The sequence below is a fragment of the Schistocerca nitens genome, chromosome 2 (genome assembly GCF_023898315.1).
Source record: "Schistocerca nitens isolate TAMUIC-IGC-003100 chromosome 2, iqSchNite1.1, whole genome shotgun sequence".
Classification (NCBI taxonomy): domain Eukaryota; kingdom Metazoa; phylum Arthropoda; class Insecta; order Orthoptera; family Acrididae; genus Schistocerca; species Schistocerca nitens.
In genome coordinates, this window is record NC_064615.1 from 78,302,545 (window position 1) to 78,323,664 (window position 21,120).

The 21,120-nt window shown below is 44.0% G+C and overlaps 1 protein-coding gene across 1 annotated transcript in view; it reads right to left on the minus strand.

The window, feature by feature from the left end:
* Positions 1-1,009: 1,009 nt before the first annotated feature.
* The window catches only part of LOC126234845 (serpin B8-like), a 75,258-nt gene continuing 55,147 nt past the window's right edge, over positions 1,010-21,120 (minus strand). Inside the window, exon 7 of the mRNA XM_049943586.1 lies at positions 1,010-1,143. Coding sequence (XP_049799543.1) covers positions 1,010-1,143 — 134 coding nt within the window. The remainder of the gene's footprint in view (positions 1,144-21,120) is intronic.

Here is a 21,120-nt window from a genome sequence, read left to right on the forward strand (position 1 = left end):
GTACCACAGTGTAGAAGAATTTGAGATGAACAACTTGAATCACGAAATCTGTGATCTATCAAGTCACGCTCAAATTGGCCTACTAAAACCACCTGAGCTACAGCACATCAGCATCACACGAGAATTTCACTATTCTCTTGCTCACTTCGCGCTGACTCACGGAGCTAGAAAAAAATGAATAAGACCTTTCCTGCAGGTAATTTATGTGGTTTTATTATGCACTGCAACACGTTTTCGCTATGGGATACCGTTTTCGATGTATTCAAGAAAACGTAAAAAACTGACTTACCATGTATAGTAGCAGGTATTAGTGCGCACACAACACAGAGACTCGACGGCAGTTGACTGGAGACATCTAGTGTGGTCAGACGAGTTGCTATTTCGCTTCTTTTCGAGTGAATCTAGGAGAAGCTTCGAGTGTGCCGTCGGCGCAGTGAGGCATCTTTTCTGCAGCGTGTTGGGGATTTAGTTCAGCACGCAGCTGGTTCCGTAAAGTTCTGCGGGTAATCTTCGTATCATGACTTGGACCCACTCATCGGGTTTACGACGACCACGAACCACGCAGCACGACTGCCTTCCTGTCGCCGCTGTCGTCATTTAATTTGGCGAAGGAATACTTGTGCACACTCCGTCTGAGGATTGTGTGATCTCTGTTGTGTGAGCGATCGTATTCTCGTTGTTTGCATATCGTGTTGCTATGGAAAATGCAGATCAGCCCAACATTCGTCTAAACGAACCATTCTCGATGTGGCCAGTGTACAGCTAAAGTCGTTAATCCGCCATGGAGACTGCAACCAGGTAGGGCTCACATTCGTGTCTGATAAACTAGTGGGCTACATGTTACTTTCAGAGGATACAATGGGCTACATGTTACTTTCAGAGGATACAAGTTAGAAAAGTAATGTGCTGCTTACGCTCGCACTTTACACTCTCCTAGTATGCAATTTTTTTATTAAATAACTAGTCTTACATATTTCACCAGTAAGAATAACATTAATTTCATCAAAATTTACATAGAAGGTGATGCAAGTCGTCCGGCGAAAAGGACCGTCTTGGTGGCATCATCCACTATGAGGAACATGTAGGGGTGGTCGGCCTTGAAGACGATGGGTGGGAAACCACCAAGACCGCCTCCTACGAGAACTGAAACATTAGGAACGGACTTTAGATTCTTTATCATTGTTAATATATCTACGAATGTTATTCATACACCAGTGTAAAGCTAAGATTTCTGGAGCATTGAGACAGCGGCAGGTAGGAAGAGCGTTGCTCACAAAATCTAGGTCTCCGAGTTAGAGACCCAATGCAATACATTTTTTCCACTGAATATATATGCAGTGAGTACAAAATTCACTTTTATTCAAACTATGTTCATGTATTCCGTGAACTTCTTTAAAGTCTGACATGTGCTGAAACAAAATCTATTGAAGTACCACTTGGAAACGGCCCGAAGACCAAAATTGCGACTGTCAAATACATACAATATATCATTAAAAGTATTACATACATTTTTCATATTAGGTGCATTGTGCTGCCAGCTACTGCCAGGTACTCCATATCAGCGACCTCAGTAGTCATTAGACATCGTAGAGAGCAGAATGGGTCGCTCCGCGGAACTCACGGACTTCGAATGTGGTCAGGTGATTGGGTGTTACATGTGTCATAAGTCCGTACGCGAGGTTTCCACACTTCTAAACATCCCAAGGTCCACTGTTTCCGACGTAATAGTGAAGTAGAAAGGCGAAGGGACACGTACAGCACAAAAGCGTACAGACCGACCTCGCCTGTTGACTGACAGAGGTCGCCGACAATTGAAATGGGGTTGCGATGGGTAATAGGCAGACATCTATCCAGACCATCACATAGGAATTCCAAACTGTATCAGGATCCGCTGCAAGTACTATGACAGTTAGGGGGGAGGTGAGAAAACTTGGATATCATGGTCGAGCGGCTGCTCATAAGCCACATATCACGCCGGTAAATGGAAAACGGCGCCTCGCTTGGTGTAAAGAGCGTAAACATTGGACGATTGAACAGTGTCTAAACATTCTGCGTGGTGTCTGTTTGTTCTATATCGTGTCTCCCTACCACTTTTGCGCAACGACGCTCTGAGTGTGTTTTTTAGGGAATTGACTAGTTTGAACCTGGGACCTGTTGCTGGTAAGGAGACGCCAGACCACACATGACATGTAGAATTCAGAAGAGTTCAGTGAGACTAGCTATGATATAACCAAATACTTAATGATTTCAGCGTCAGCTCCACTGCACTCCCTGTAAAAGAATTTTAATACTACCTAATTAGTGGAAGGGGTTCAAGGCTTTCCTATTTTTAGTTAGCTGGTAAAATAACGTCGAAAAAGCCGTTAAGTTTACCATTGGAAATTTTATTCTACTCACAAAACATCGTTTATAAATTGCACTATTGATAAAAGGAATGTATTAATACAGGATGGTAAAAACCAACTGCGTTCAACAAAAATGTGAACGAATATTCCCTGAATGGGTTTCCAAGTTCTACAATGGATCGAAGGATGACCTATGCCATATCACATCTATAATCTAGGTTTAAATTAAGTTTCACAAAAGAGAAAACTATCAAAATGGTCTACAGTGACCCTCAATTATCTTTAATTACTTATGTAACTTATCGTAAATTACAGTGGCTGATGTGGCTTCTCAATAACTACATAACAGAAAAATCATCGAGTTTCAGATTTTTACTTCAAGTGGCAAATGTGAACACCATGAGCTTTAATTGACGATCGACACTAGTATTACGCAAAAAGGGTGTGTAACAGATGAGACTTCTGCAGTTCTGAGTGAAGCCTTATGCGCTCAAAAATGCGGCATCGCGTGCGTTCATTACCTTGTCGGTGTTCGTCAGGGGGCGGCGGACAGCACAGCTCCGCTCACCTCGCCGTCTCGGAAGCAACTCCTAAGCAACTCTCTCCTAACTTCTCCTTACTACAATTTACCGAAGTTGGTTTAAAAAAACTATCTGGCTGTGTTTTCATCTGACCAATCAGGATCTCAATGTTAACCTTAAGCTCCGCCTACAAAAATTCTGTCTATCCAATGAGAAACGTTATACTTTTCGTGGTGGGGCAATGTTTTTGAAGTTTGCAACGTAACAGAGACGCGAAAAAGTCTCACACTAAAACTTGCAGCTGGTGTGGTCCTTTTAGCGTTATCGTAAGATCTATACTGTTCTTCTGGAGGGCTCTATCTTTTAACATGGGCTGGGGGGTGGTCCTAACGTAACAGAGACGCGAAAAAGTCTCACGCTAAAACTTGCGGGTGGTGTAGCCCTTTTTGTGTTATCGTAAGATCTATATTGTTCTTCTGGAGGGCTCTAGCTTTTAACATTGGCTGGGGGGTGGTCTTGACGTAACAGAGACGCGAAAAAGTCTCACGCTAAAACTTGCGGGTGGTGTGGTCCTAGCAGTTGGCTGGCGACGTGGGTGTCCGCCCGTTCCTTAACGTAGGGCCTTCCAGCTTCACACGGTTCTGCTCTCGGCTTCTGTTCTCGTCTCACGGTGGGAAGGTATGACATGCATTTAGGCATTCTTGTGTTAGTCTGTGGTATTCCATTTGCTCACTCGTTACTCGTATTACTTTGGTTAATTTAATGTCACGATTTATTCGGAGCTATGTGACATACTACTGGATTTGCTTATCATGTCAGGGTTTTCATGGAAGGTGTTGGATTTGCCTGACACCTTACAAGTGGACAAACGTTGTGTGAAGTGAGGAACCACTCATTTGGGCCAATTGGCCATTCGTGGGTCCCAGTTCCTGAATTTGCTGTCTTGCCGATGGATAACGGCTTGGGGCGGTTTAATTACATCCAGGAATCGTGAAAACTACAGTAATCATCTGCTTTACAACCATCGGACAGCGGGGATTGGAATTTTGTTAAATTCGTGCGTTCTGCCCTAAGCTTCCGCCATCCTGCTTATCGAGAGACATTGCACTATTAAAAAAAAAAATTAAAAAAAAGGGCTTCAAATGGCTCTGATCACTATGGGACTCAACATCTGAGGTCATCAGTCCCCTAGAACTTAGAACTACTTAAACCTAACTAACCTAAGGACATCACACACATCCATGCCCGCGGCAGGATTCGAACCTGCGACCGTAGCAGTCGCGCAGTTCCAGACTGAAGCGCCTAGAACCACTCGGCCACACCGGCCGGCGCACTATAACACTGCGTGTCTCGACCTGTGTTAACTCATTGCTCATGCTCCGTTCTTTTAAGAAGCAAGTGTGTTACTCCTTGTTAATTATTTATAGAGTAATCTCTCACATTTGGGTTGCCTTGTCAGTATATATGCAGTAGGCTGGTGAGAGGACACTGTCCGTATGCAACCCACATTGTATGTAAATCGCTTGAGGCTGGTGGTACTGACAGAATTACTGTCCATGTTTATTATGACTTCGATTTCGGTATGTTCTGTGTCACTTCGTCGTTAACAGGTATTTATATCTTGATTCGTCTGGCCTCTCACATTGCTCGCCGTTTAGTGATTGCTCCTTAGTGTCTTCCTACTTTTCTTTACTATCTGAGGACTAAATATTTTATCTGGTGTATTTTAAATTCAGGATTAATATTGTGTGCTTAGTGATTAAAGATTTTTTTGTGATTTTGCCAGCCTCTTACCGTTTATGAGCCTTGTCACTGTCAGAAATTTAAAATCATTAAAATAGCCGCTTGGAAGGCCTTGCTTCCTAATGGTTACTTTTCCAGGGCTGCTTTCTAAGGTTCGGTAACTCATTTCAGATGCAGCTGATCATCTGCCTCGGCAGAAAATTATGAATTTCCTTGTTTTGGTAATTTAATTTGAGGCTGTCACGGCTGGTTGCCAAGTGTTACATTTTAATCCTACTTATCTTGGTTTCCGACTAAGAGTAGCTGTTGAATACAACGGTTTTAAATTCTGTTTCAACGCACTGATTGCCTCGAAGACGCTTAGTGAATAACTCTGTTTACTTATTGTATTACCTCTTAATGCGGCTAACAGTTGCATCTGTTTTTCATATTTTACTGCTTGTGCCCGCATTATTCTCAGTGTTCATCACTCCGGGATACTTACCAGGCAGGAATGGTAGAACAGACAGAGAAGATCAAACGAAGAGCGGCGCGTTTCGACACAGGATCGGCGCGAGACCTTTACAGAGATGCTCAACAAAATCCTATAGCAACCACCAAAAGGGAGGTGTTGTGCTGCACGGAGAGGTTTCCTATAGAAATATCGAGATACAATTTTGCTGGAAGATTCGGACAACATATTAGTTCCTCCCACAGCCATCTCGCGGAAATGCGAGAAATTAGAGCTAATACACGGGCTTACCGATAGTCATTCTTCTTACGCGCCGTTCGCGGATGGAGCAGGAAAGTAGGGTTCAGTTAGTGGTACCAGAAGTACCCTCTGCCACGCACCGTCAGATGACTTGCGGAGTACTGATGGTCAGTGTCGTACTAAACGCCGTCTGCTTCACGTCTGCTGTGCAGCGAGCTACCTTGATTTAAGTATTAACTGTATTTTTCTTACTTGTCACTTCTTCTTCCGTGTGTTTTTGCTTTTAGGAAGCTTTATTTGTCGAGTGCTATTAATAGTGTTCCATAGATTTCGTGTTTGTTTTGAATACAGTCAGATAGAGTCCCTTTAGTCAACCATAGTGCCAGTAGTGCTAGTGTTTGTTTTCAATACAGACAAGAGACAGGTAGTGATATTTTCTTTGTTTTCTACAAGAAGTGGCTAGCAATCACAGTTTAGTCAATAGTCAGCCGCCTTTAGTGAATTAGCAGTCTAGTTAAAAGTTGATTAACTCTCTTCAGTAAATTGATTCCTTAGGATGGATATGATGTGTGACTGCTGTGTACGGACGCAGGAGGAGCTGGCCACGGTTCGCGAACAGCTGAACGTGTTGATGGCCGCCGTCAGCCGTCTTTAGGCTGCTGCCTCGGAGTGTAGCGGCAGTGGGGAGTCTGGTGCGTCGCAAGGTACACCCCAGGTGTTACATGCTTCACCCACTGTCCCTGCTGTCGAGACATCTTCGCGGGTACCGGGCGCGGTTGGGCCACCCTCTCCCCAAGGGGAGTGGCGGGTTCAGCGGCGTTCGCGGCGCACGAGGCGGAGGGTCAATGTGGAGGCTGGCCGTGTGGCATCGCCCGCTCTGCCTGTGAGTGGACATGTGGCTGCTCCTTCAGCAAGGTCCGAGCAGGCACACGGGGGGAGGGGTTTATTAGTTATTGGGAGCTCCAACTTTAGGCGGGTGATGGAGCACCTTAGGGAAATAGCGAAAAGGTCGGGGAAGAAGGTCAGTGTTCACTCTGTCTGCTTGCCGGGGGGTCTCATCCGAGATGTGGAGGAGGCCCTGCCGGCGGCGATAGAGAGCACTGGGTGCACCCGACTGCTAATCGTTGCTCATGTCGGCACCAATGACTCTTGCCGTCTGGGTTCAGAGGTCATCCTCAGTTCGTACAGGCGGTTGGCGGAATTGGTGAAGGCGGAAAGCCTTGCTCGCGGGGTGGAATCAGAGCTAACTATTTGTAGTATCGTTCCCAGAACCGATCGCGGTCCTCTGGTTTGGAGCCAAGTGGAAGGCTTAAACCAGAGGCTCAGACGATTCTGCGGAGATCTGGGGTGCAAATTTCTCGACCTCCGCTATCGGGTGGAGAAATGTAGGGTCCCCCTGAATAGGTCAGGCGTGCACTACACGCCGGAGGCGCCTACAAGGGTAGCGGAGTACGTGTGGAGTGCACATGGGGATTTTTAGGTTAGAGAATTCCCTCCCTAGGCCCCACAAGACGCCTCCTGAGACGCGGCAAGGTAGGAGTAGGCAAAATGCAACAGGGAATAACAATATTAATGTGCTAATAGTAAACTGCAGGAGCGTCTATAGAAAGGTCCCCGAACTGCTGTCATTAATAAACGGTCACAACGCCCATATAGTACTACCAGGGACAGAAAGTTGGCTGAAACCAGACGTAAACAGTAATGAAATCCTAAACTCAGATTGGTATGTATACCGCAGAGACAGGCTGGACAGTGAAGGCGGAGGCGTGTTTATAGCGATAAGAAGTGCAATAGTATCGAAGGAAATTGACGGAGATCCGAAATGTGAAATGATTTGGGTGAAGGTCACGGTTAAAGCAGGCTCAGACATGGTAATTGGATGTCTTTATAGGCCCCCTGGCTCAGCAGCTGTCGTGGCTGAGCACCTGAAGGATAATTTGGAAAATATTTCGAGTAGATTTCCCCACCATGTTATAGTTCCGGGTGGACATTTTAATTTGGCGGATATAGACTGGGAGACTCAAACGTTCATAACGGGTGACAGGGACAAAGAATCCAGTGAAATTTTTTTAAGTGCTTTATCTGAAAACTACCTTGAGCAGTTAAACAGAGAACCGACTCGTGGCGATAACATATTAGACCTTCTGGTGACAAACAGAGCCGAACTATTTGAAACAGTTAACGCAGAACAGGGAATCAGCGATCATAAAGCGGTTACGGCATCGATGATTTCAGCCGTAAATAGAAATATTAAAAAAGGTAGGAAGATTTTGCTATTTAGCAAAAGTGACAAAAAGCAGATTACAGAGTACCTGACGGCTCAACACAAAAGTTTTGCCTCAAGTACAGATAGTGTTGAGCATCAGTGGACAAAGTTCAAAACCATCGTACAATATGCGTTAGATGAGTATGTGCCAAGCAAAATGGTAAGAGATGGAAAAGAGCCACCATGGTACAACAACCGAGTTAGAAAACTGCTGCGGAAGCAAAGGGATCTTCACAACAAACATAAACACAGCCAAAGCCTTGCAGACATACAAAAATTGCGCGAAGCGAAATGTAGTGTGAGGAGGGCTATGCGAGAGGCTTCAATGAATTCGAAAGTAAAGTTCTATGTACTGACTTGGCAGAAAATCCTAAGAAATTCTGGTCTTATGTCAAACCGGTAGGTGGATCAAAACAAAATGTTCAGACACTCTGTGACCAAAATGGTACTGAAACAGAGGATGACAGTCTAAAGGCCGAAATACTAAATGTCTTTTTCCAAAGCTGTTTCACAGAGGAAGACTGCACTGTAGTTCCTTCTCTAGATTGTCGCACAGATGACAAAATGGTAGATATCGAAATAGACGACAGAGGGATAGAGAAACAATTAAAATCGCTCGAAAGAGGAAAGGCCGCTGGACCTGATGGGATACCAGTTCTATTTTACACAGAGTACGCGAAGGAACTTGCCCCCCTTCTTGCAGCGGTGTACCGTAGGTCTCTAGAAGAGCGTAGCGTTCCAAAGGATTGGGAAAGGGCACAGGTCATCCCCGTTTTCAAGAAGGGACATCGAACAGGTGTGCAGAACTATAGACCTATATCTCCAACGTCGATCAGTTGTAGAATTTTGGAACACGTATTATGTCCGAGTATAATGACTTTCCTGGAGACTAGAAATCTACTCTGTAGGAATCAGCATGGGTTTCGAAAAAGACGGTCGTGTGAAACCCAGCTCGCGCTATTCGTCCACGAGACTCAGAGGGCCATAGACACGGGTTCACAGGTAGATGCCGTGTTTCTTGACTTCCGCAAGGCGTTCGATACAGTTCCCCACATTCGTTTAATGAGCAAAGTAAGAGCATATGGACTATCAGACCAATTGTGTAATTGGATTGAGGAGTTCCTAGATAACAGAATACAGCATGTCATTCTCAATGGAGAGAAGTCTTCCGAAGTAAGAGTGATTTCAGTTGTGCCACAGGGGAGTGTCATGGGACCGTTGCTGTTCACAATATACATAAATGACCTTGTGGATGACTTCGGAAGTTCACTGAGGCTTTTTGCAGATGATGCTGTGGTGTATCGAAGGGTTGTAACAATGCAAAATTGTACTGAAATGCAATAGGATCTGCAGCGAATTGACGCATGGTGCAGGGAATGGCAATTGAATCTCAATGTAGACAAGTGTAATGTGCTACAAATACATAGAAAGATAGATCCCTTATCATTTAGCTACAAAATAACAGGTCAGCAACCGGAAGCAGCTAATTCCATAAATTATCTGTGAGTACGCATTAGGAATGATTTAAAATGGAATGACCATATAAAATTAATCGCCGGTAAAGCAGATGCCAGACTGAGATTAATTGGAAGAATCCTAAGGAAATGTCGTCCGAAAACAAAGGAAGTAGGTTACAGTACACTTGTTCGCCCACTGCTTGAATACTGCTCACTTGTGTGGGATCCGTACCAGATAGGGTTGATAGAAGAGATAGAGAAGATCCAACGGAGAGCAGCGCGCTTCGTTACAGGATCATTTACTAATCGCGAAAGCGTTACGGAGATGATAGATAAACTCCAGTGGAAAACTCTGCAGGAGAGACGCTCTGTAGCTCGGTACGGGCTTTTGTTAAAGTTTCGAGAACATACCTTCACCGAAGAGTCCAGCAGTATATTGCTCCCTCCTACGTTTATCTCGCGAAGAGACCATGAGGATAAAATCAGAGAGATTAGAGCCCACACAGGAGCATACAGACAATCCTTCTTTCCACGAACAATACGAGACTGGAATAGAAGGGAGAACCGATAGAGGTACTCAGGGTACCCTCCGCCACACACCGTCAGGTGGCTTGCGGAGTATGGATGTAGATGTAGATGTAGATGTACACTACTGGCCATTAAAATTGCTAACCAAGAAGAAATGCAGATAATAAACGGGTATTCATTGGACAAATATACTAGAACCGACAAGTCATTACATTTTCACGCAATTTGGGTGCACAGATCCTGAGAAATCAGTACCCTGAACAACCACCTCTGGCGGTAATAACGGCCTTGATACGCCTGGGCAATGAGTTAAACAGAGCTTGGATGGCGTGTACAGGTACAGCTGCCCATGCAGCTTCAACACGATACCACAGTTCATCAAGAGTAGTGACTGGCGTATTGTGACGAGCCAGTTGGTCGGCCACCATTGATCAGACGTTTGCAATTGGTGAGAGATCTGGAGAATGTGCTCGCCATGGCAGCAGTCGAACATTTTCTGTATCCAGAAAGGCCCGTACAGGACCTGCAACATGCGGTCGTGCATTATCCTGCTGAAATGTACGGTTTCGCAGGGATCGAATGAAGGGTAGAGTCACGGGTCGTAACACATCTGAAATGTAGCGTCCATGTTCAAAGTGCCGTCAATGCGAACCAGAGGTGAACGAGACGTGTAACCAATGGCACTCCATACCATCACGCCGGGTGTTACGCCAGTATGGCAATGACGAATACACGCTTCCAATGTGCGTTCACCGCGATGTCGCCAAACATGGATGCGACCACTATGATTTTATAAACAAAACCTAGATTCATCCGAAAAAATGACGTTTTGCCATTCGTGCACCCACGTTCGTCGTTGAGTACACCATCGCAGGCGCTGCTGTCTGTGATGCAGCGTCAAGGGTAACCGCAGACGTTGTCTCCGAGCTGATAGTCCATGCTGCTGCAAACGTCGTCGAACTGTTCGTGCAGATAGTTATTGTCTTGCAAACATCCCCATCTGTTGATTCAGGGATCGCGACGTGGCTGCACGATCCTTTACAGCCATGCGTATAAGATGCCTGTCATGTCGACTGCTAGTGATACGGGGCCGTTGGGATCCAGCACGGCGTTCCGTATTACCGTCCTGAACCCACCGATTCCACATTCTGCTAACAGCCATTGGATCTCTACGAGCGCGAGCAGCAGTGTCGCGATACGATAAACCGCAATCGCGACAGGCTATTATCCGACCTTTATCAAAGTCGGAAACGTGTTGGTACGCATTTCTCCCCCTTACACGAGGCGTCACAACAACGTTTCACCAGGCAACGCCGGTCAACTGCTGTTTGTGTATGAGAAATCGGTTGGAAACTTTCCTCATGTCAGTACGTTGTAGGTGTCGCCACCGGCGCCGAACTTTGAATGCTCTGAAAAGCTAATCATTTGCATATCACAGCATATTCTTGCTGTCGGTTAAATGTCGCGTCTGTATCACGTCGTCTTCGTGGTGTAGCAATTTCAATGGCCAGTAGTGTAGATGTAGAAGTAATGTAGTACCACTCGCAACCATGCAACAAGAACGGTTGTATGAAGATCCTAGCCGACAATGAGCAGAGTCATTGTTACATCTTGTCAACGACTATCGGCTTCAAGCACCACAGAAATTTCTGTTGTAAGTGAATTCCGCCCATTTCTGTATTCAACGGACTTTTGGAGTCGAGCACCTCGGAAAAATCTATTGCTCACAATGGCACTTATAAGGTGAATCACGAGGAGAGGTACACACTTCGGGGGGTGAGAGTATTGACGATTCTGCACAAAAAACTTCATATGGACATAGGCCCTATTGCTACTGGTTTCCGAGACAGAAAACGTTTATCTTAGATTGCTATTTAATTTCTGTATTAATCAGTACATTGTCATTGTTTACCACACTGTAGAAAAAATGGTTCAAATGGCTCTGAGCACTATGGGACTTAACATCTATGGTCATCAGTCCCCTAGAACTTAGAACTACTTAAACCTAACTAACCTAAGGACATCACACAACACCCAGCCATCACGAGGCAGAGAAAATCCCTGACCCCGCCGGGAATCGAACCCGGGAAGCCGGGCGTGGGAAGCGAGAACGCTACCGCACGACCACGAGATGCGGGCACCACACTGTAGAGGAATTGGAGAGGAACAGTTTGGCACTAGATATGTGTGGCCTATTAACCCTCGGTCAAATTGTCCTACCAAAAATTCCCAAGCTACAGCGCATGCGCTTCGCACAAGGTTTGATTACTCTCTCGCCCTCTTCGCGAAAACTGTTAACCCTAGAGAGAAAAAAAATTAATAGAACCATTTTTATAGGTGGTTTAATGTAGTTCAATTTTGCACTGCGACAGGTTTTCACTAGCAGCCGTGGTATTCAAGTTATTCAAAAAAAGTACAAAACAAGATGTTCTATCTTGGAAATCGTACGTAATAGGACATAATTCCATGTGAAGATTTTTGTTGAGAATCACCAATACTGTCACCGCTCAAAGTTTTCTCCTGACTTACTCTGTGTAGTTCCACGTCTTCACTGTGACACTTGATAATAGAAGCTAGGCGGCAGCTGACTGGAGGCATCTAATGTGGTCAGATGAGTTGCGATTTCGCTATTTTCAAATTAATCTAGCGCCGGCACAAAAGTTTTCTGGGTATGGTACCGCGTCATAATGTAAAAAATCTACTGCTGCTGGAGAAAAACCAACGTTTCGGCCACGATTGCAGCGGCCTTCTTCTGGGTCTAATGGTGCATTCTAGCTATGCAGTGTCCTTTATATTTTGTTGTTAGTGTTCACTGCGCATGCCATTACGTCATAATTTAAAAAGGTACTTAGTTTCATTGGTCACTTAAGGAAGAAGGAGAGGGAACTTTAATAGGTTATTGCGATGGAGGGAGAACGTGACCTCTGTTGTCTATTGGTTCTCGTGTTGTGTACCATGATTGGTGGCCACCGTCGAATGAGAAGTTTGCTGTTGTTTACCAACTGCTGGACGTCGGCAGCGCGGCGGCAGTTACTCGCCGGTAGTGCTCATGCCTCGTGTTGACAGTGCGCTCTGTTGGGCTCTGATTGCTGGGGCAAGCCTGAGTCCAGCCTCCCTGTTCATGTTGTTAGGGTATTTAAGTATTTCGATGGCGTTTCTGATTTTGCGTTTCGTCATAATTGGCTGCTTGGCCAACACACAGGCTTCGCTGAATTTTATATCTTTCCCGCAGTCTTGCTGATGTTCTGCCACTGCGGATTTGTTGCGTTGCCCTAGACGAATATAACGCTCGTGTTCCCGAATGCGCCTTGCTATTGGCCTACCAGTCTCGTCGATGTATGCCTCTCCACATTCGCATTCCACCTTGTAAACGCCTGCACTGTGTAATGCATCCACCTTGTCCTTAGTCTAGCGCCGATTCTACAGATGGTCCAATGAAAGGCTTAATCCGCTGCGTGTTGAGGGTTTAGTTCAAGACACAGATTGTTCCTTAAGGTTCTGGCGATAATTTTAGCATCATGGCTTGGATCCAGTCATTCGGTTTATTGCCACAACCTTGCACCACGTATCCGGTAGCCTTCCTGTCGCCGCTGTTATCATTTAATTTGGCGAGAGAAGGCATGTGCATACCTTGTCTGTGGATTGCGTGAATTTTGCTGCGTATGCGTACGTATTTTCATTGTCTGCACATCGTCTTGTCATCATCATCATCATCATTTAAGACTGATTATGCCTTTCAGCGTTCAGTCTGGAGCATAGTCCCTCTTATAAAATTCCTCCATGATCCCCTATTCAGTGCTAACATTGGTGCCTCTTCTGATGTTAAACCTATTACTTCAAAATCATTCTTAACTGGATCCAGGTGCCTTCTCCTTGGTCTGCCCCGACTCCTCCTACCTTCTACTGCTGAACCCATGAGTCTCTTGGGTAACCTTGCTTCTCCCATGTGTGTAACATGACCCCACCATCTAAGCCTGTTTGCCCTGACTGCTACATCTATAGAGTTCATTCTCAGTTTTTCTTTGATTTCCTCATTGTGGACACCCTCCTGCCATTGTTCCCATCTACTCGTACCTGCAATCATCCTAGCTACTTTCATATCCATAACCTCAACCTTATTGATAAGGTAACCTGAATCCACCCAGCCTTCGCTCCCATACAACAAAGTTGGTCGAAAGATTGAACGGTGCACAGATAACCTAGTCTTGGTACTGACTTCCTTCTTGCAGAAGAGAGTAGATCGTAGCTGAGCACTCACTACATTAGCTTTGCTACACCTCGCTTCCAGTTCTTTCACTATGTTGCCATCCTGTGAGAATATGCATCCTAAGTACTTCAAACCGTCCACCTGTTCTAACTTTGTTCCTCCTATTTGGCACTCAATCCGTTTATATCTCTTTCCCACTGACATTACTTTCGTTTTGGAGATGCTAATCTTCATACCATAGTCCTTACATTTCTGATCTAGCTCTGAAATATTACTTTGCAAACTTTCAATAGAATCTGCCATCACAACTAAGTCATCCGCATATGCAAGACTGCTTATTTTGTGTTCACACATCTTAATCTCACCCAGCCAGTCTATTGTTTTCAACATATGATCCATAAATAATATGAACAACAGTGGAGACAGGTTGCAGCCTTGTCTTACCCCTGAAACTACTCTGAACCATGAACTCAATTTACCGTCAATTCTAACTGCTGGCTGACTATCCATGTAAAGACCTTTAATTGCTTGCAAAAGTTTGCCTCCTATTCCATAATCTCGTATAACAGACAATAACTTCCTCCTAGGAACCCGGTCATATGTCTTTTCTAGATCTATAAAGCATAAATACAATTCCCTGTTCCACTCATAACACTTCTTCATTATTTGCCGTAAGCTAAGGATCTGGTCCTGACAACCTCTAAGAGGCCTTAACCCACACTGATTTTCATCCAATTGGTCCTCAACTAATACTCGCTCTTTCCTTTCAACAATACCTGAGAAGATTTTACCCACAACGCTGATTAAAGAGATACCTCTGTAGTTGCTACAATCTTTTCTGTTTCCATGTTTAAAGACTGGTGTGGTTACTGCTTTTGTCCAGTCTGAAGGAACCTGTCCCGACTCCCAGGCCATTTCAATTATCTTGTGTAGCCATTTAAGACCTGACATTCCACTGTATTTGACGAGTTCCGACTTAATTTCATCCACCCCAACTGCTTTATTGCACTGCAATCTATTGACCATTTTCTCCACTTCCTCAAATGTGATCCTATTTCCATCATCATTCCTATCCCATTGTACATCGAAATCTGACACATTACTGATCGTATTTTCACCTACATTTAGCAACTCTTCAAAATATTCCCTCCATCTGCCCAAGTAATCCACAGGATTCACCAGCAGTTTCCCTGACCTTTCCAAAATACTTGTCATTTCCTTATTACCTCCCTTTCGAAGACTGTTAATTACACTCCAGAATGGTTTTCCAGCAGCTTGACCCAAAGTCTCCAACCTGTTTCCAAAGTCTTCCCAAGATTTCTTCTTGGATGCTGCAATTATCTGTTTGGCTTTGTTTCTTTCTTCAACATAACTTTCTCTGTCTACCTGAGTTCTAGTATGTATCCATTTTTGATACGCCTTCTTTTTCCTTTTACAGGCTGCCTTGACTGTGTCATTCGACCAAGCTGTTTGCTTCATCCTACCTTTACACACTACTGTTCCAAGACATTCTTTAGCCACTTCTAGTACTGTGTCCCTGCACCTTGTCCATTCCTTTTCCGATGACTGTAATTGACTACATTCAACTAACTGGTACCTTTCTGAGATCACTGTTATGTACTTGTGCCTGATTTCCTTTTCCTGAAGTTTCTCCACTCTTATCCTCCTACATATGGACCTGACCTCCTGCACTTTCGGCCTCACAATACCAATTTCACTGTAGATTAAATAATGATCATTGTCATCAAAGAAACCCCTGAATACACGTGTGTCCCTCACAGCCTTCCTGAATTCCTGATCTGTTATTATATAGTCAATGACAGATCTGGTTCCCTGCCTTCCCAAGTATACCGGTGAATGTTCTTATGTTTAAAAAAGGAGTTTGTGATTACTAAGCCCATACTGGCACAGAAATCCAAGAGTTGTTTCCCGTTCCTGTTGGCCTCCATATCTTCTTCAAATTTACCCATAACCTTTTCATACCCTTCTGTTCGATTTCCAATCCTGGCATTAAAATCACCCATGAGCAGAACACTGTCCTTGTCCTTTACTCTAACAACTACATCACTGAGTGCCTCATAAAAACTATCCATCTTATCTTAATCTGTCCCTTCACAATGCGAATATACTGACACAATCCTAATTTTCTTGCTAGACACTGTCAAATCTATCCACATCAGTCGTTCATTTACATACCTTATTGCAACTACGCTGGGTTCCATTTCTTTCCTGATGTAAAGCCCTACACCCCATTGTGCTATTCCTGCTTTGACTCCTGACAGGTAGACCTTGTATTCTCCCACTTCCTCTTCTTTCTCACCCCTTACCCGAATGTCACTAACAGCTAAAACGTCCAGCCCCATCTTACTTGCAGCCTCTGCCAGCTCTACCTTCTTCCCAGAGTAGCCCCCAGTGATATTAATAGCTCCCCATCTCATTACCATTTGTTTGCCGAGTCGTATCTTAGGAGTCCCTGGTTTGTCAGTTAGCGGTGGGACTCCGTCACCTCCAAAGGTCCGAGGCATTTTGCTCTGATTGTTGCCAGCATCATATTTAAAGTACCAGGGAAGCAGGTTGCTAGCCTTACTTGCCCCGAGTCCCATTGAGTTTTACCCCTAACGGTTGAGGGACTAACCAGTGGATTTGGTAGTCTTTGCCGTATGAGCACAAAGGTAACCACGACTCAGAATATGTCCGAGATGCCCAGCGTTATTCCAAAGTAACTGGTATCCCGACTGTCGGGACCACTTACTTGGCCACTCATACGTTGCCCGTGGTTCATGAACTAGGACATGACTGCAGGAACCCACACCATGAACCACCATCGTCTTGTGTGCTGTGGAAAATGGGGACCAACCTAGCTCTTACCTAAACGAACCACTGTCGGGTTGGTCAGTGTACCAGGCAACGTCGTTAACCCACCTGATACACTCCTTCTTCGTGTGCCGTAAAACAGTAGACTGCGTAATACTTTTAGAGGATAAAAGTTAGATAAGTGATGGGCTGCTTGTGCTCAACTGTTACACATTTCTCTTAATTTAAATAGAAATACTTGAAACTCTTAGAGTATGAAAATTTTTTTATTAAACACCTAAGGTCTTCTGTATTCCACCAGAGTGCATGATATCATTTTCATCAGAATTTATGTAGCAGGTGATGCAAGTCTTCCAGCGAAAAGGATCGTCTTGGTAGCGTCATCCAGTATGAAGAACACGTAGGGGTGGTCGGCCTTGAAGACGATGGGTGGGAAACCAGTGAAAGCAGCCCCTACGAGAACTGAAACAACAGGAACAAATTTTAGTTCCTTTGTCTTTGTTAGCATATGTTGTTGTTGTCGTCTTCAGTCCAGAGACTGGTTTGATGCAGCTCTCCATGCTACTCTATCCTGTGCAGGCTGCTTCATCTCCCAGTACCTACTGCAACCTATATCCTTCTGAATCTGTTTAGTGTATTCATCTCTTTGTCTCTTTGTCTCCCTCTACGATTTTTACCCTCCACGCTGCCCTCCAATACTAAATTGGTGATCCCTTGATGCCTCAGAATATGTCCTACCAAGCGATCCTTTCTTCTAGCAAGTCGTGCCACAAATTTCTCTTCTCCCCAATTCTGTTCCATACCTCCTCATTAGTTTTGTGATCTACCCATCTAAACTTCAGCATTCTTCTGTAGCACCACATTTCGAGAGCTTCTATTCTCTTCTTATCTAAACTATTTATCGTCCACATTTCACTTCCATACATTGCTACTCCCATACAAATACTTTCAGAAACGACTTCCTGACACTAAAATCTATACTCGATGTTAACAAATTTCTCTTCTTCAGAAACGCTTTCCTTGCCATTGCCAGTCTACATTTTATATCCTCTCTACTTCGAACATCATCAGTTATTTTGCTCCCCAAATAGCAAAACTCCTTTACTACTTTAAGTGTCTCATTTCCTAATCTAATTCCCTCAGCATCACCCGACTTAATTCGACTACATTCCATTATCCTCGTTTTGCTTTTGTTGATGTTCATCTTATATACTCTTTTCAAGACACTGTCCATTCCGTTCAACTGCTCTTCCAGGTCCTTTGCTGTCTCTGACAGAATTGCAATGTCATCGGCGAATCTCAAAGTTTTTATTTCTTCTCCATGGATTTTAATTCCTACACCGGATTTTTCTTTTGTTTCCTTTACTGCTTGCTCAATATACAGATTGAATAACATCGGGGACAGACTACAAACCTGTCTCACTCCCTTCCCAACCACTGCTTCCCTTTCATACCCCTTTGCTCTTATAATTGCCATCTGGTTTCTGTACAAATTGTAAATAGCTTTTCATTCCCTGTATTTTACCCCTGCCACCTTCAGAATTTGAAAGAGAGTATTCCAGTCTACATTGTCAAAAGCTTTCTCTAAGTCTACGAATGCTAGAAATGTAGGTTTGCCTTTCCTTAATCTATTTTCCCAAACTGATTTCCTCGAGGTAGACTTATGCCATTTTTCCATTCGTCTGTGAAGAATTAGTGTTAGTATTTCACAGCCGTGTCTTATTAAACTGATAGTTCGGTAATTTTCACATCTGTCAACACCTGCTTTCTTTGAGATTGGAATTATTATATTCTTCTTGAAGTTTGAGGGTATTTCGCCTGTTTCATACATCTTGCTCACCAGATGGTAGAGTGTTATCAGGGCTGGCTCTCCCAAGGCTGTCAGTAGTTCTACTAGAATGTTGTCTAGTCCTTGTTTCGAGTTAGGTCTTTCAGTGCTCTGTCAAACTCTTCACGCAGTATCATATCTCCCATTTCATCTTCATCTACATCCTCTTCCATTTTCATAATATTGTCCTCAAGAATATCGCCCTTATATAGACCCTCTATGTACTCCTTCCACCTTTCTGTTTTCCCTTATTTGCTTAGAACTGGGTTTCCATCTGAGCTCTTGATATTCATACAAGTGGTTCTCTTTTCTCCAAAGGTCTCTTTAATTTTCCTGTAGGCAATATCTATCTTACCCCTAGTGAGATAAGCCTCTGCATCCTTACATTTGTCCTCTAGCCATCCCTGCTTAGCTATTTTGCACTTCCTGTCGATCTCATTTTTGAGACGTCTGTATTCTTTTTTGCCTGCTTCATTTACTGCATTTTTATATTTTCTCCTTTCATCAATTAAGTTCAATATCTCTTCCGTTACCCAAGGAATTCTACAAGTCCTCGTCTTGTTACCTACTTGATCCTCTGCTGCCTTCAGTATTTCATCTCTCAAAGCTACCCATTCTTCTTCTACTGTATTTCTTTCCCCCATTCCTGTCAATTGTTCCCTTATGCTCTCCCTGAAACTCTGTACAACCTCTGGTTTAGTCAGTTTATCCAGATCCCCTCTCCTTAAATTCCCACCTTTTTGCAGTTTCTTCAGTCTTAATTTACAGTTCATAACCAATAGATTGTGGCCAGAGTCCACACCTGCCCCTGGAAATGTCTTACAGTTTAAAACCTGGTTCCTAAATCTATGTCTTACTGTTATATAATCTATTTGAAACCTTCCAGTATCTCCAGGCTTCTTCCATGTATACAACCTCCCTTTATGGTTATGTTAGCTATGATTAAGTTATGCTCTGTGCAAAATTCTACCAGGCAGTTTCCTCTTTCACTCCTTACTCCCATTCCATATTCTCCTACTACGTTTCCTTCTCTTCCTTTTCCTACTGTCGAGTTCCAGTCACCCATGACTATTAAATTTTCGTCTCCCTTCACTATCCGTATAATTTCTTTTATTTCATCATACATTTCATCAATCTCTTCGTCATCTGCGGAGCTAGTTGGCATATAAACTTTTACTATTGTGGTATTTGTGGGCTTCGTATCTATCTTGGCCAGGATAATGCGTTCACTGTGCTATTTGTAGTAGCTTACCCGCATTCCTATTTTCCTATTCATTATTAAACCTACTCCTGCATTACCCCTATTTGATTTTGTATTTATTACCCTGTGTTCACCTGACCAGAAGTCTTGTTCTTCCTGCCGCCGAACTTCACTAATTCCCACTACATCTGACTTTAACCTATCCACTTCCCTTTTTAAATTTTCTAACCTACCTGCCCGATTAAGGGATCTGACATTACACGCTCCGATCCGTAGAACGCCAGTTTTCTTTCTCCTGATAACGACATCCTCTTGAATAGTCCCCGCCCGGAGATCCGAATGGGGGACTATTTTACCTCCGGAATATTTTTCCCCACAGGACGCCATCATCATTTATCCATACAGTAAAGCTGCATGCCCTCGGGAAAAAATTACGGCCGTAGTTTCCCCTTGCTTTCAGCCGTTCTCAGTACCAGCACAGCAAGGCCGTTTTGGCTAGTGTTTCAAGGCCAGATCAGTCAATGATCCAGACTGTTGCCCTTGCAACTACTGAAAAGGCTGCTGCTCCTCTTCAGGAACCACACGTTTGTCTGGTCTCTCAACAGATACCCCTCCGTTGTGGTAGGAACCTACGGTACGGCTATCTGTATCGCTGAGGCACGCAAGCCTCCCCACCAACGGCAAGGTCCATGGTTCACGGGGGAGGCAGTAACCATACTGCCACTGAAATGGAAGATGAGAGAGAGATGGCCCCACGACTGCATTCGGTCTTCTGAAGAACGTAAAACAGCCCATTCTTTCAATCGTCGTACCAACATCGAAATGGCAGATACTGTACTAAGACAACCAACCACAGTATCGAAAAAAACTAACTCTCGAACTAGTGGAAAGGCATCAGGCCCAGATATGATACGTGCAAGATTCTACAAAAATTACGCATAAGAACTTATTCCGCTGCTAGCAGCAGTTTATCATAGTTCGCTAGAGCAACGAAGGGTACCTTGCGACTGGAAAAAAGTTCAGCTTGCTTCCGTCATCAAGAAGGGTCGTAGGACAGATAGATGCACATAACTACACGCTATATCGTTGACGTCAATCTGTTGTAGAATTACAGAAAAAGTTTAATGCTGAACGGTTGTGACGTTATTGGGAATGAAAGTCTCTTCTTTTAGAACCAACATGGATTGCGCAGACAGAGATGCTGCGAACTTCAGCACGCTGTGTTCCTATTTGAGATCCATAGCCCCGTAGAAAACGGCGTTCAGGTTCATAGTGAGCTCCTTGATTTCAGGTAGGTATTTGACACCGTCCCAGACTGCCGTTTTTCTTTTTTTTTTTTTTTAAATGAGCTTGCTGAATATCGTTGCATATTTTCGACTCAACACGTCGATTTTAATGGAAAAAATGAATAGGACCTATTTTGTAGGAAATTTAATGTAGATTAATTTTGCACTGCGACACATTTTCTTTAGAGGCCGCGATTTTCGAGTTATTCAAGAAAAACGTACAGAACTGAAAT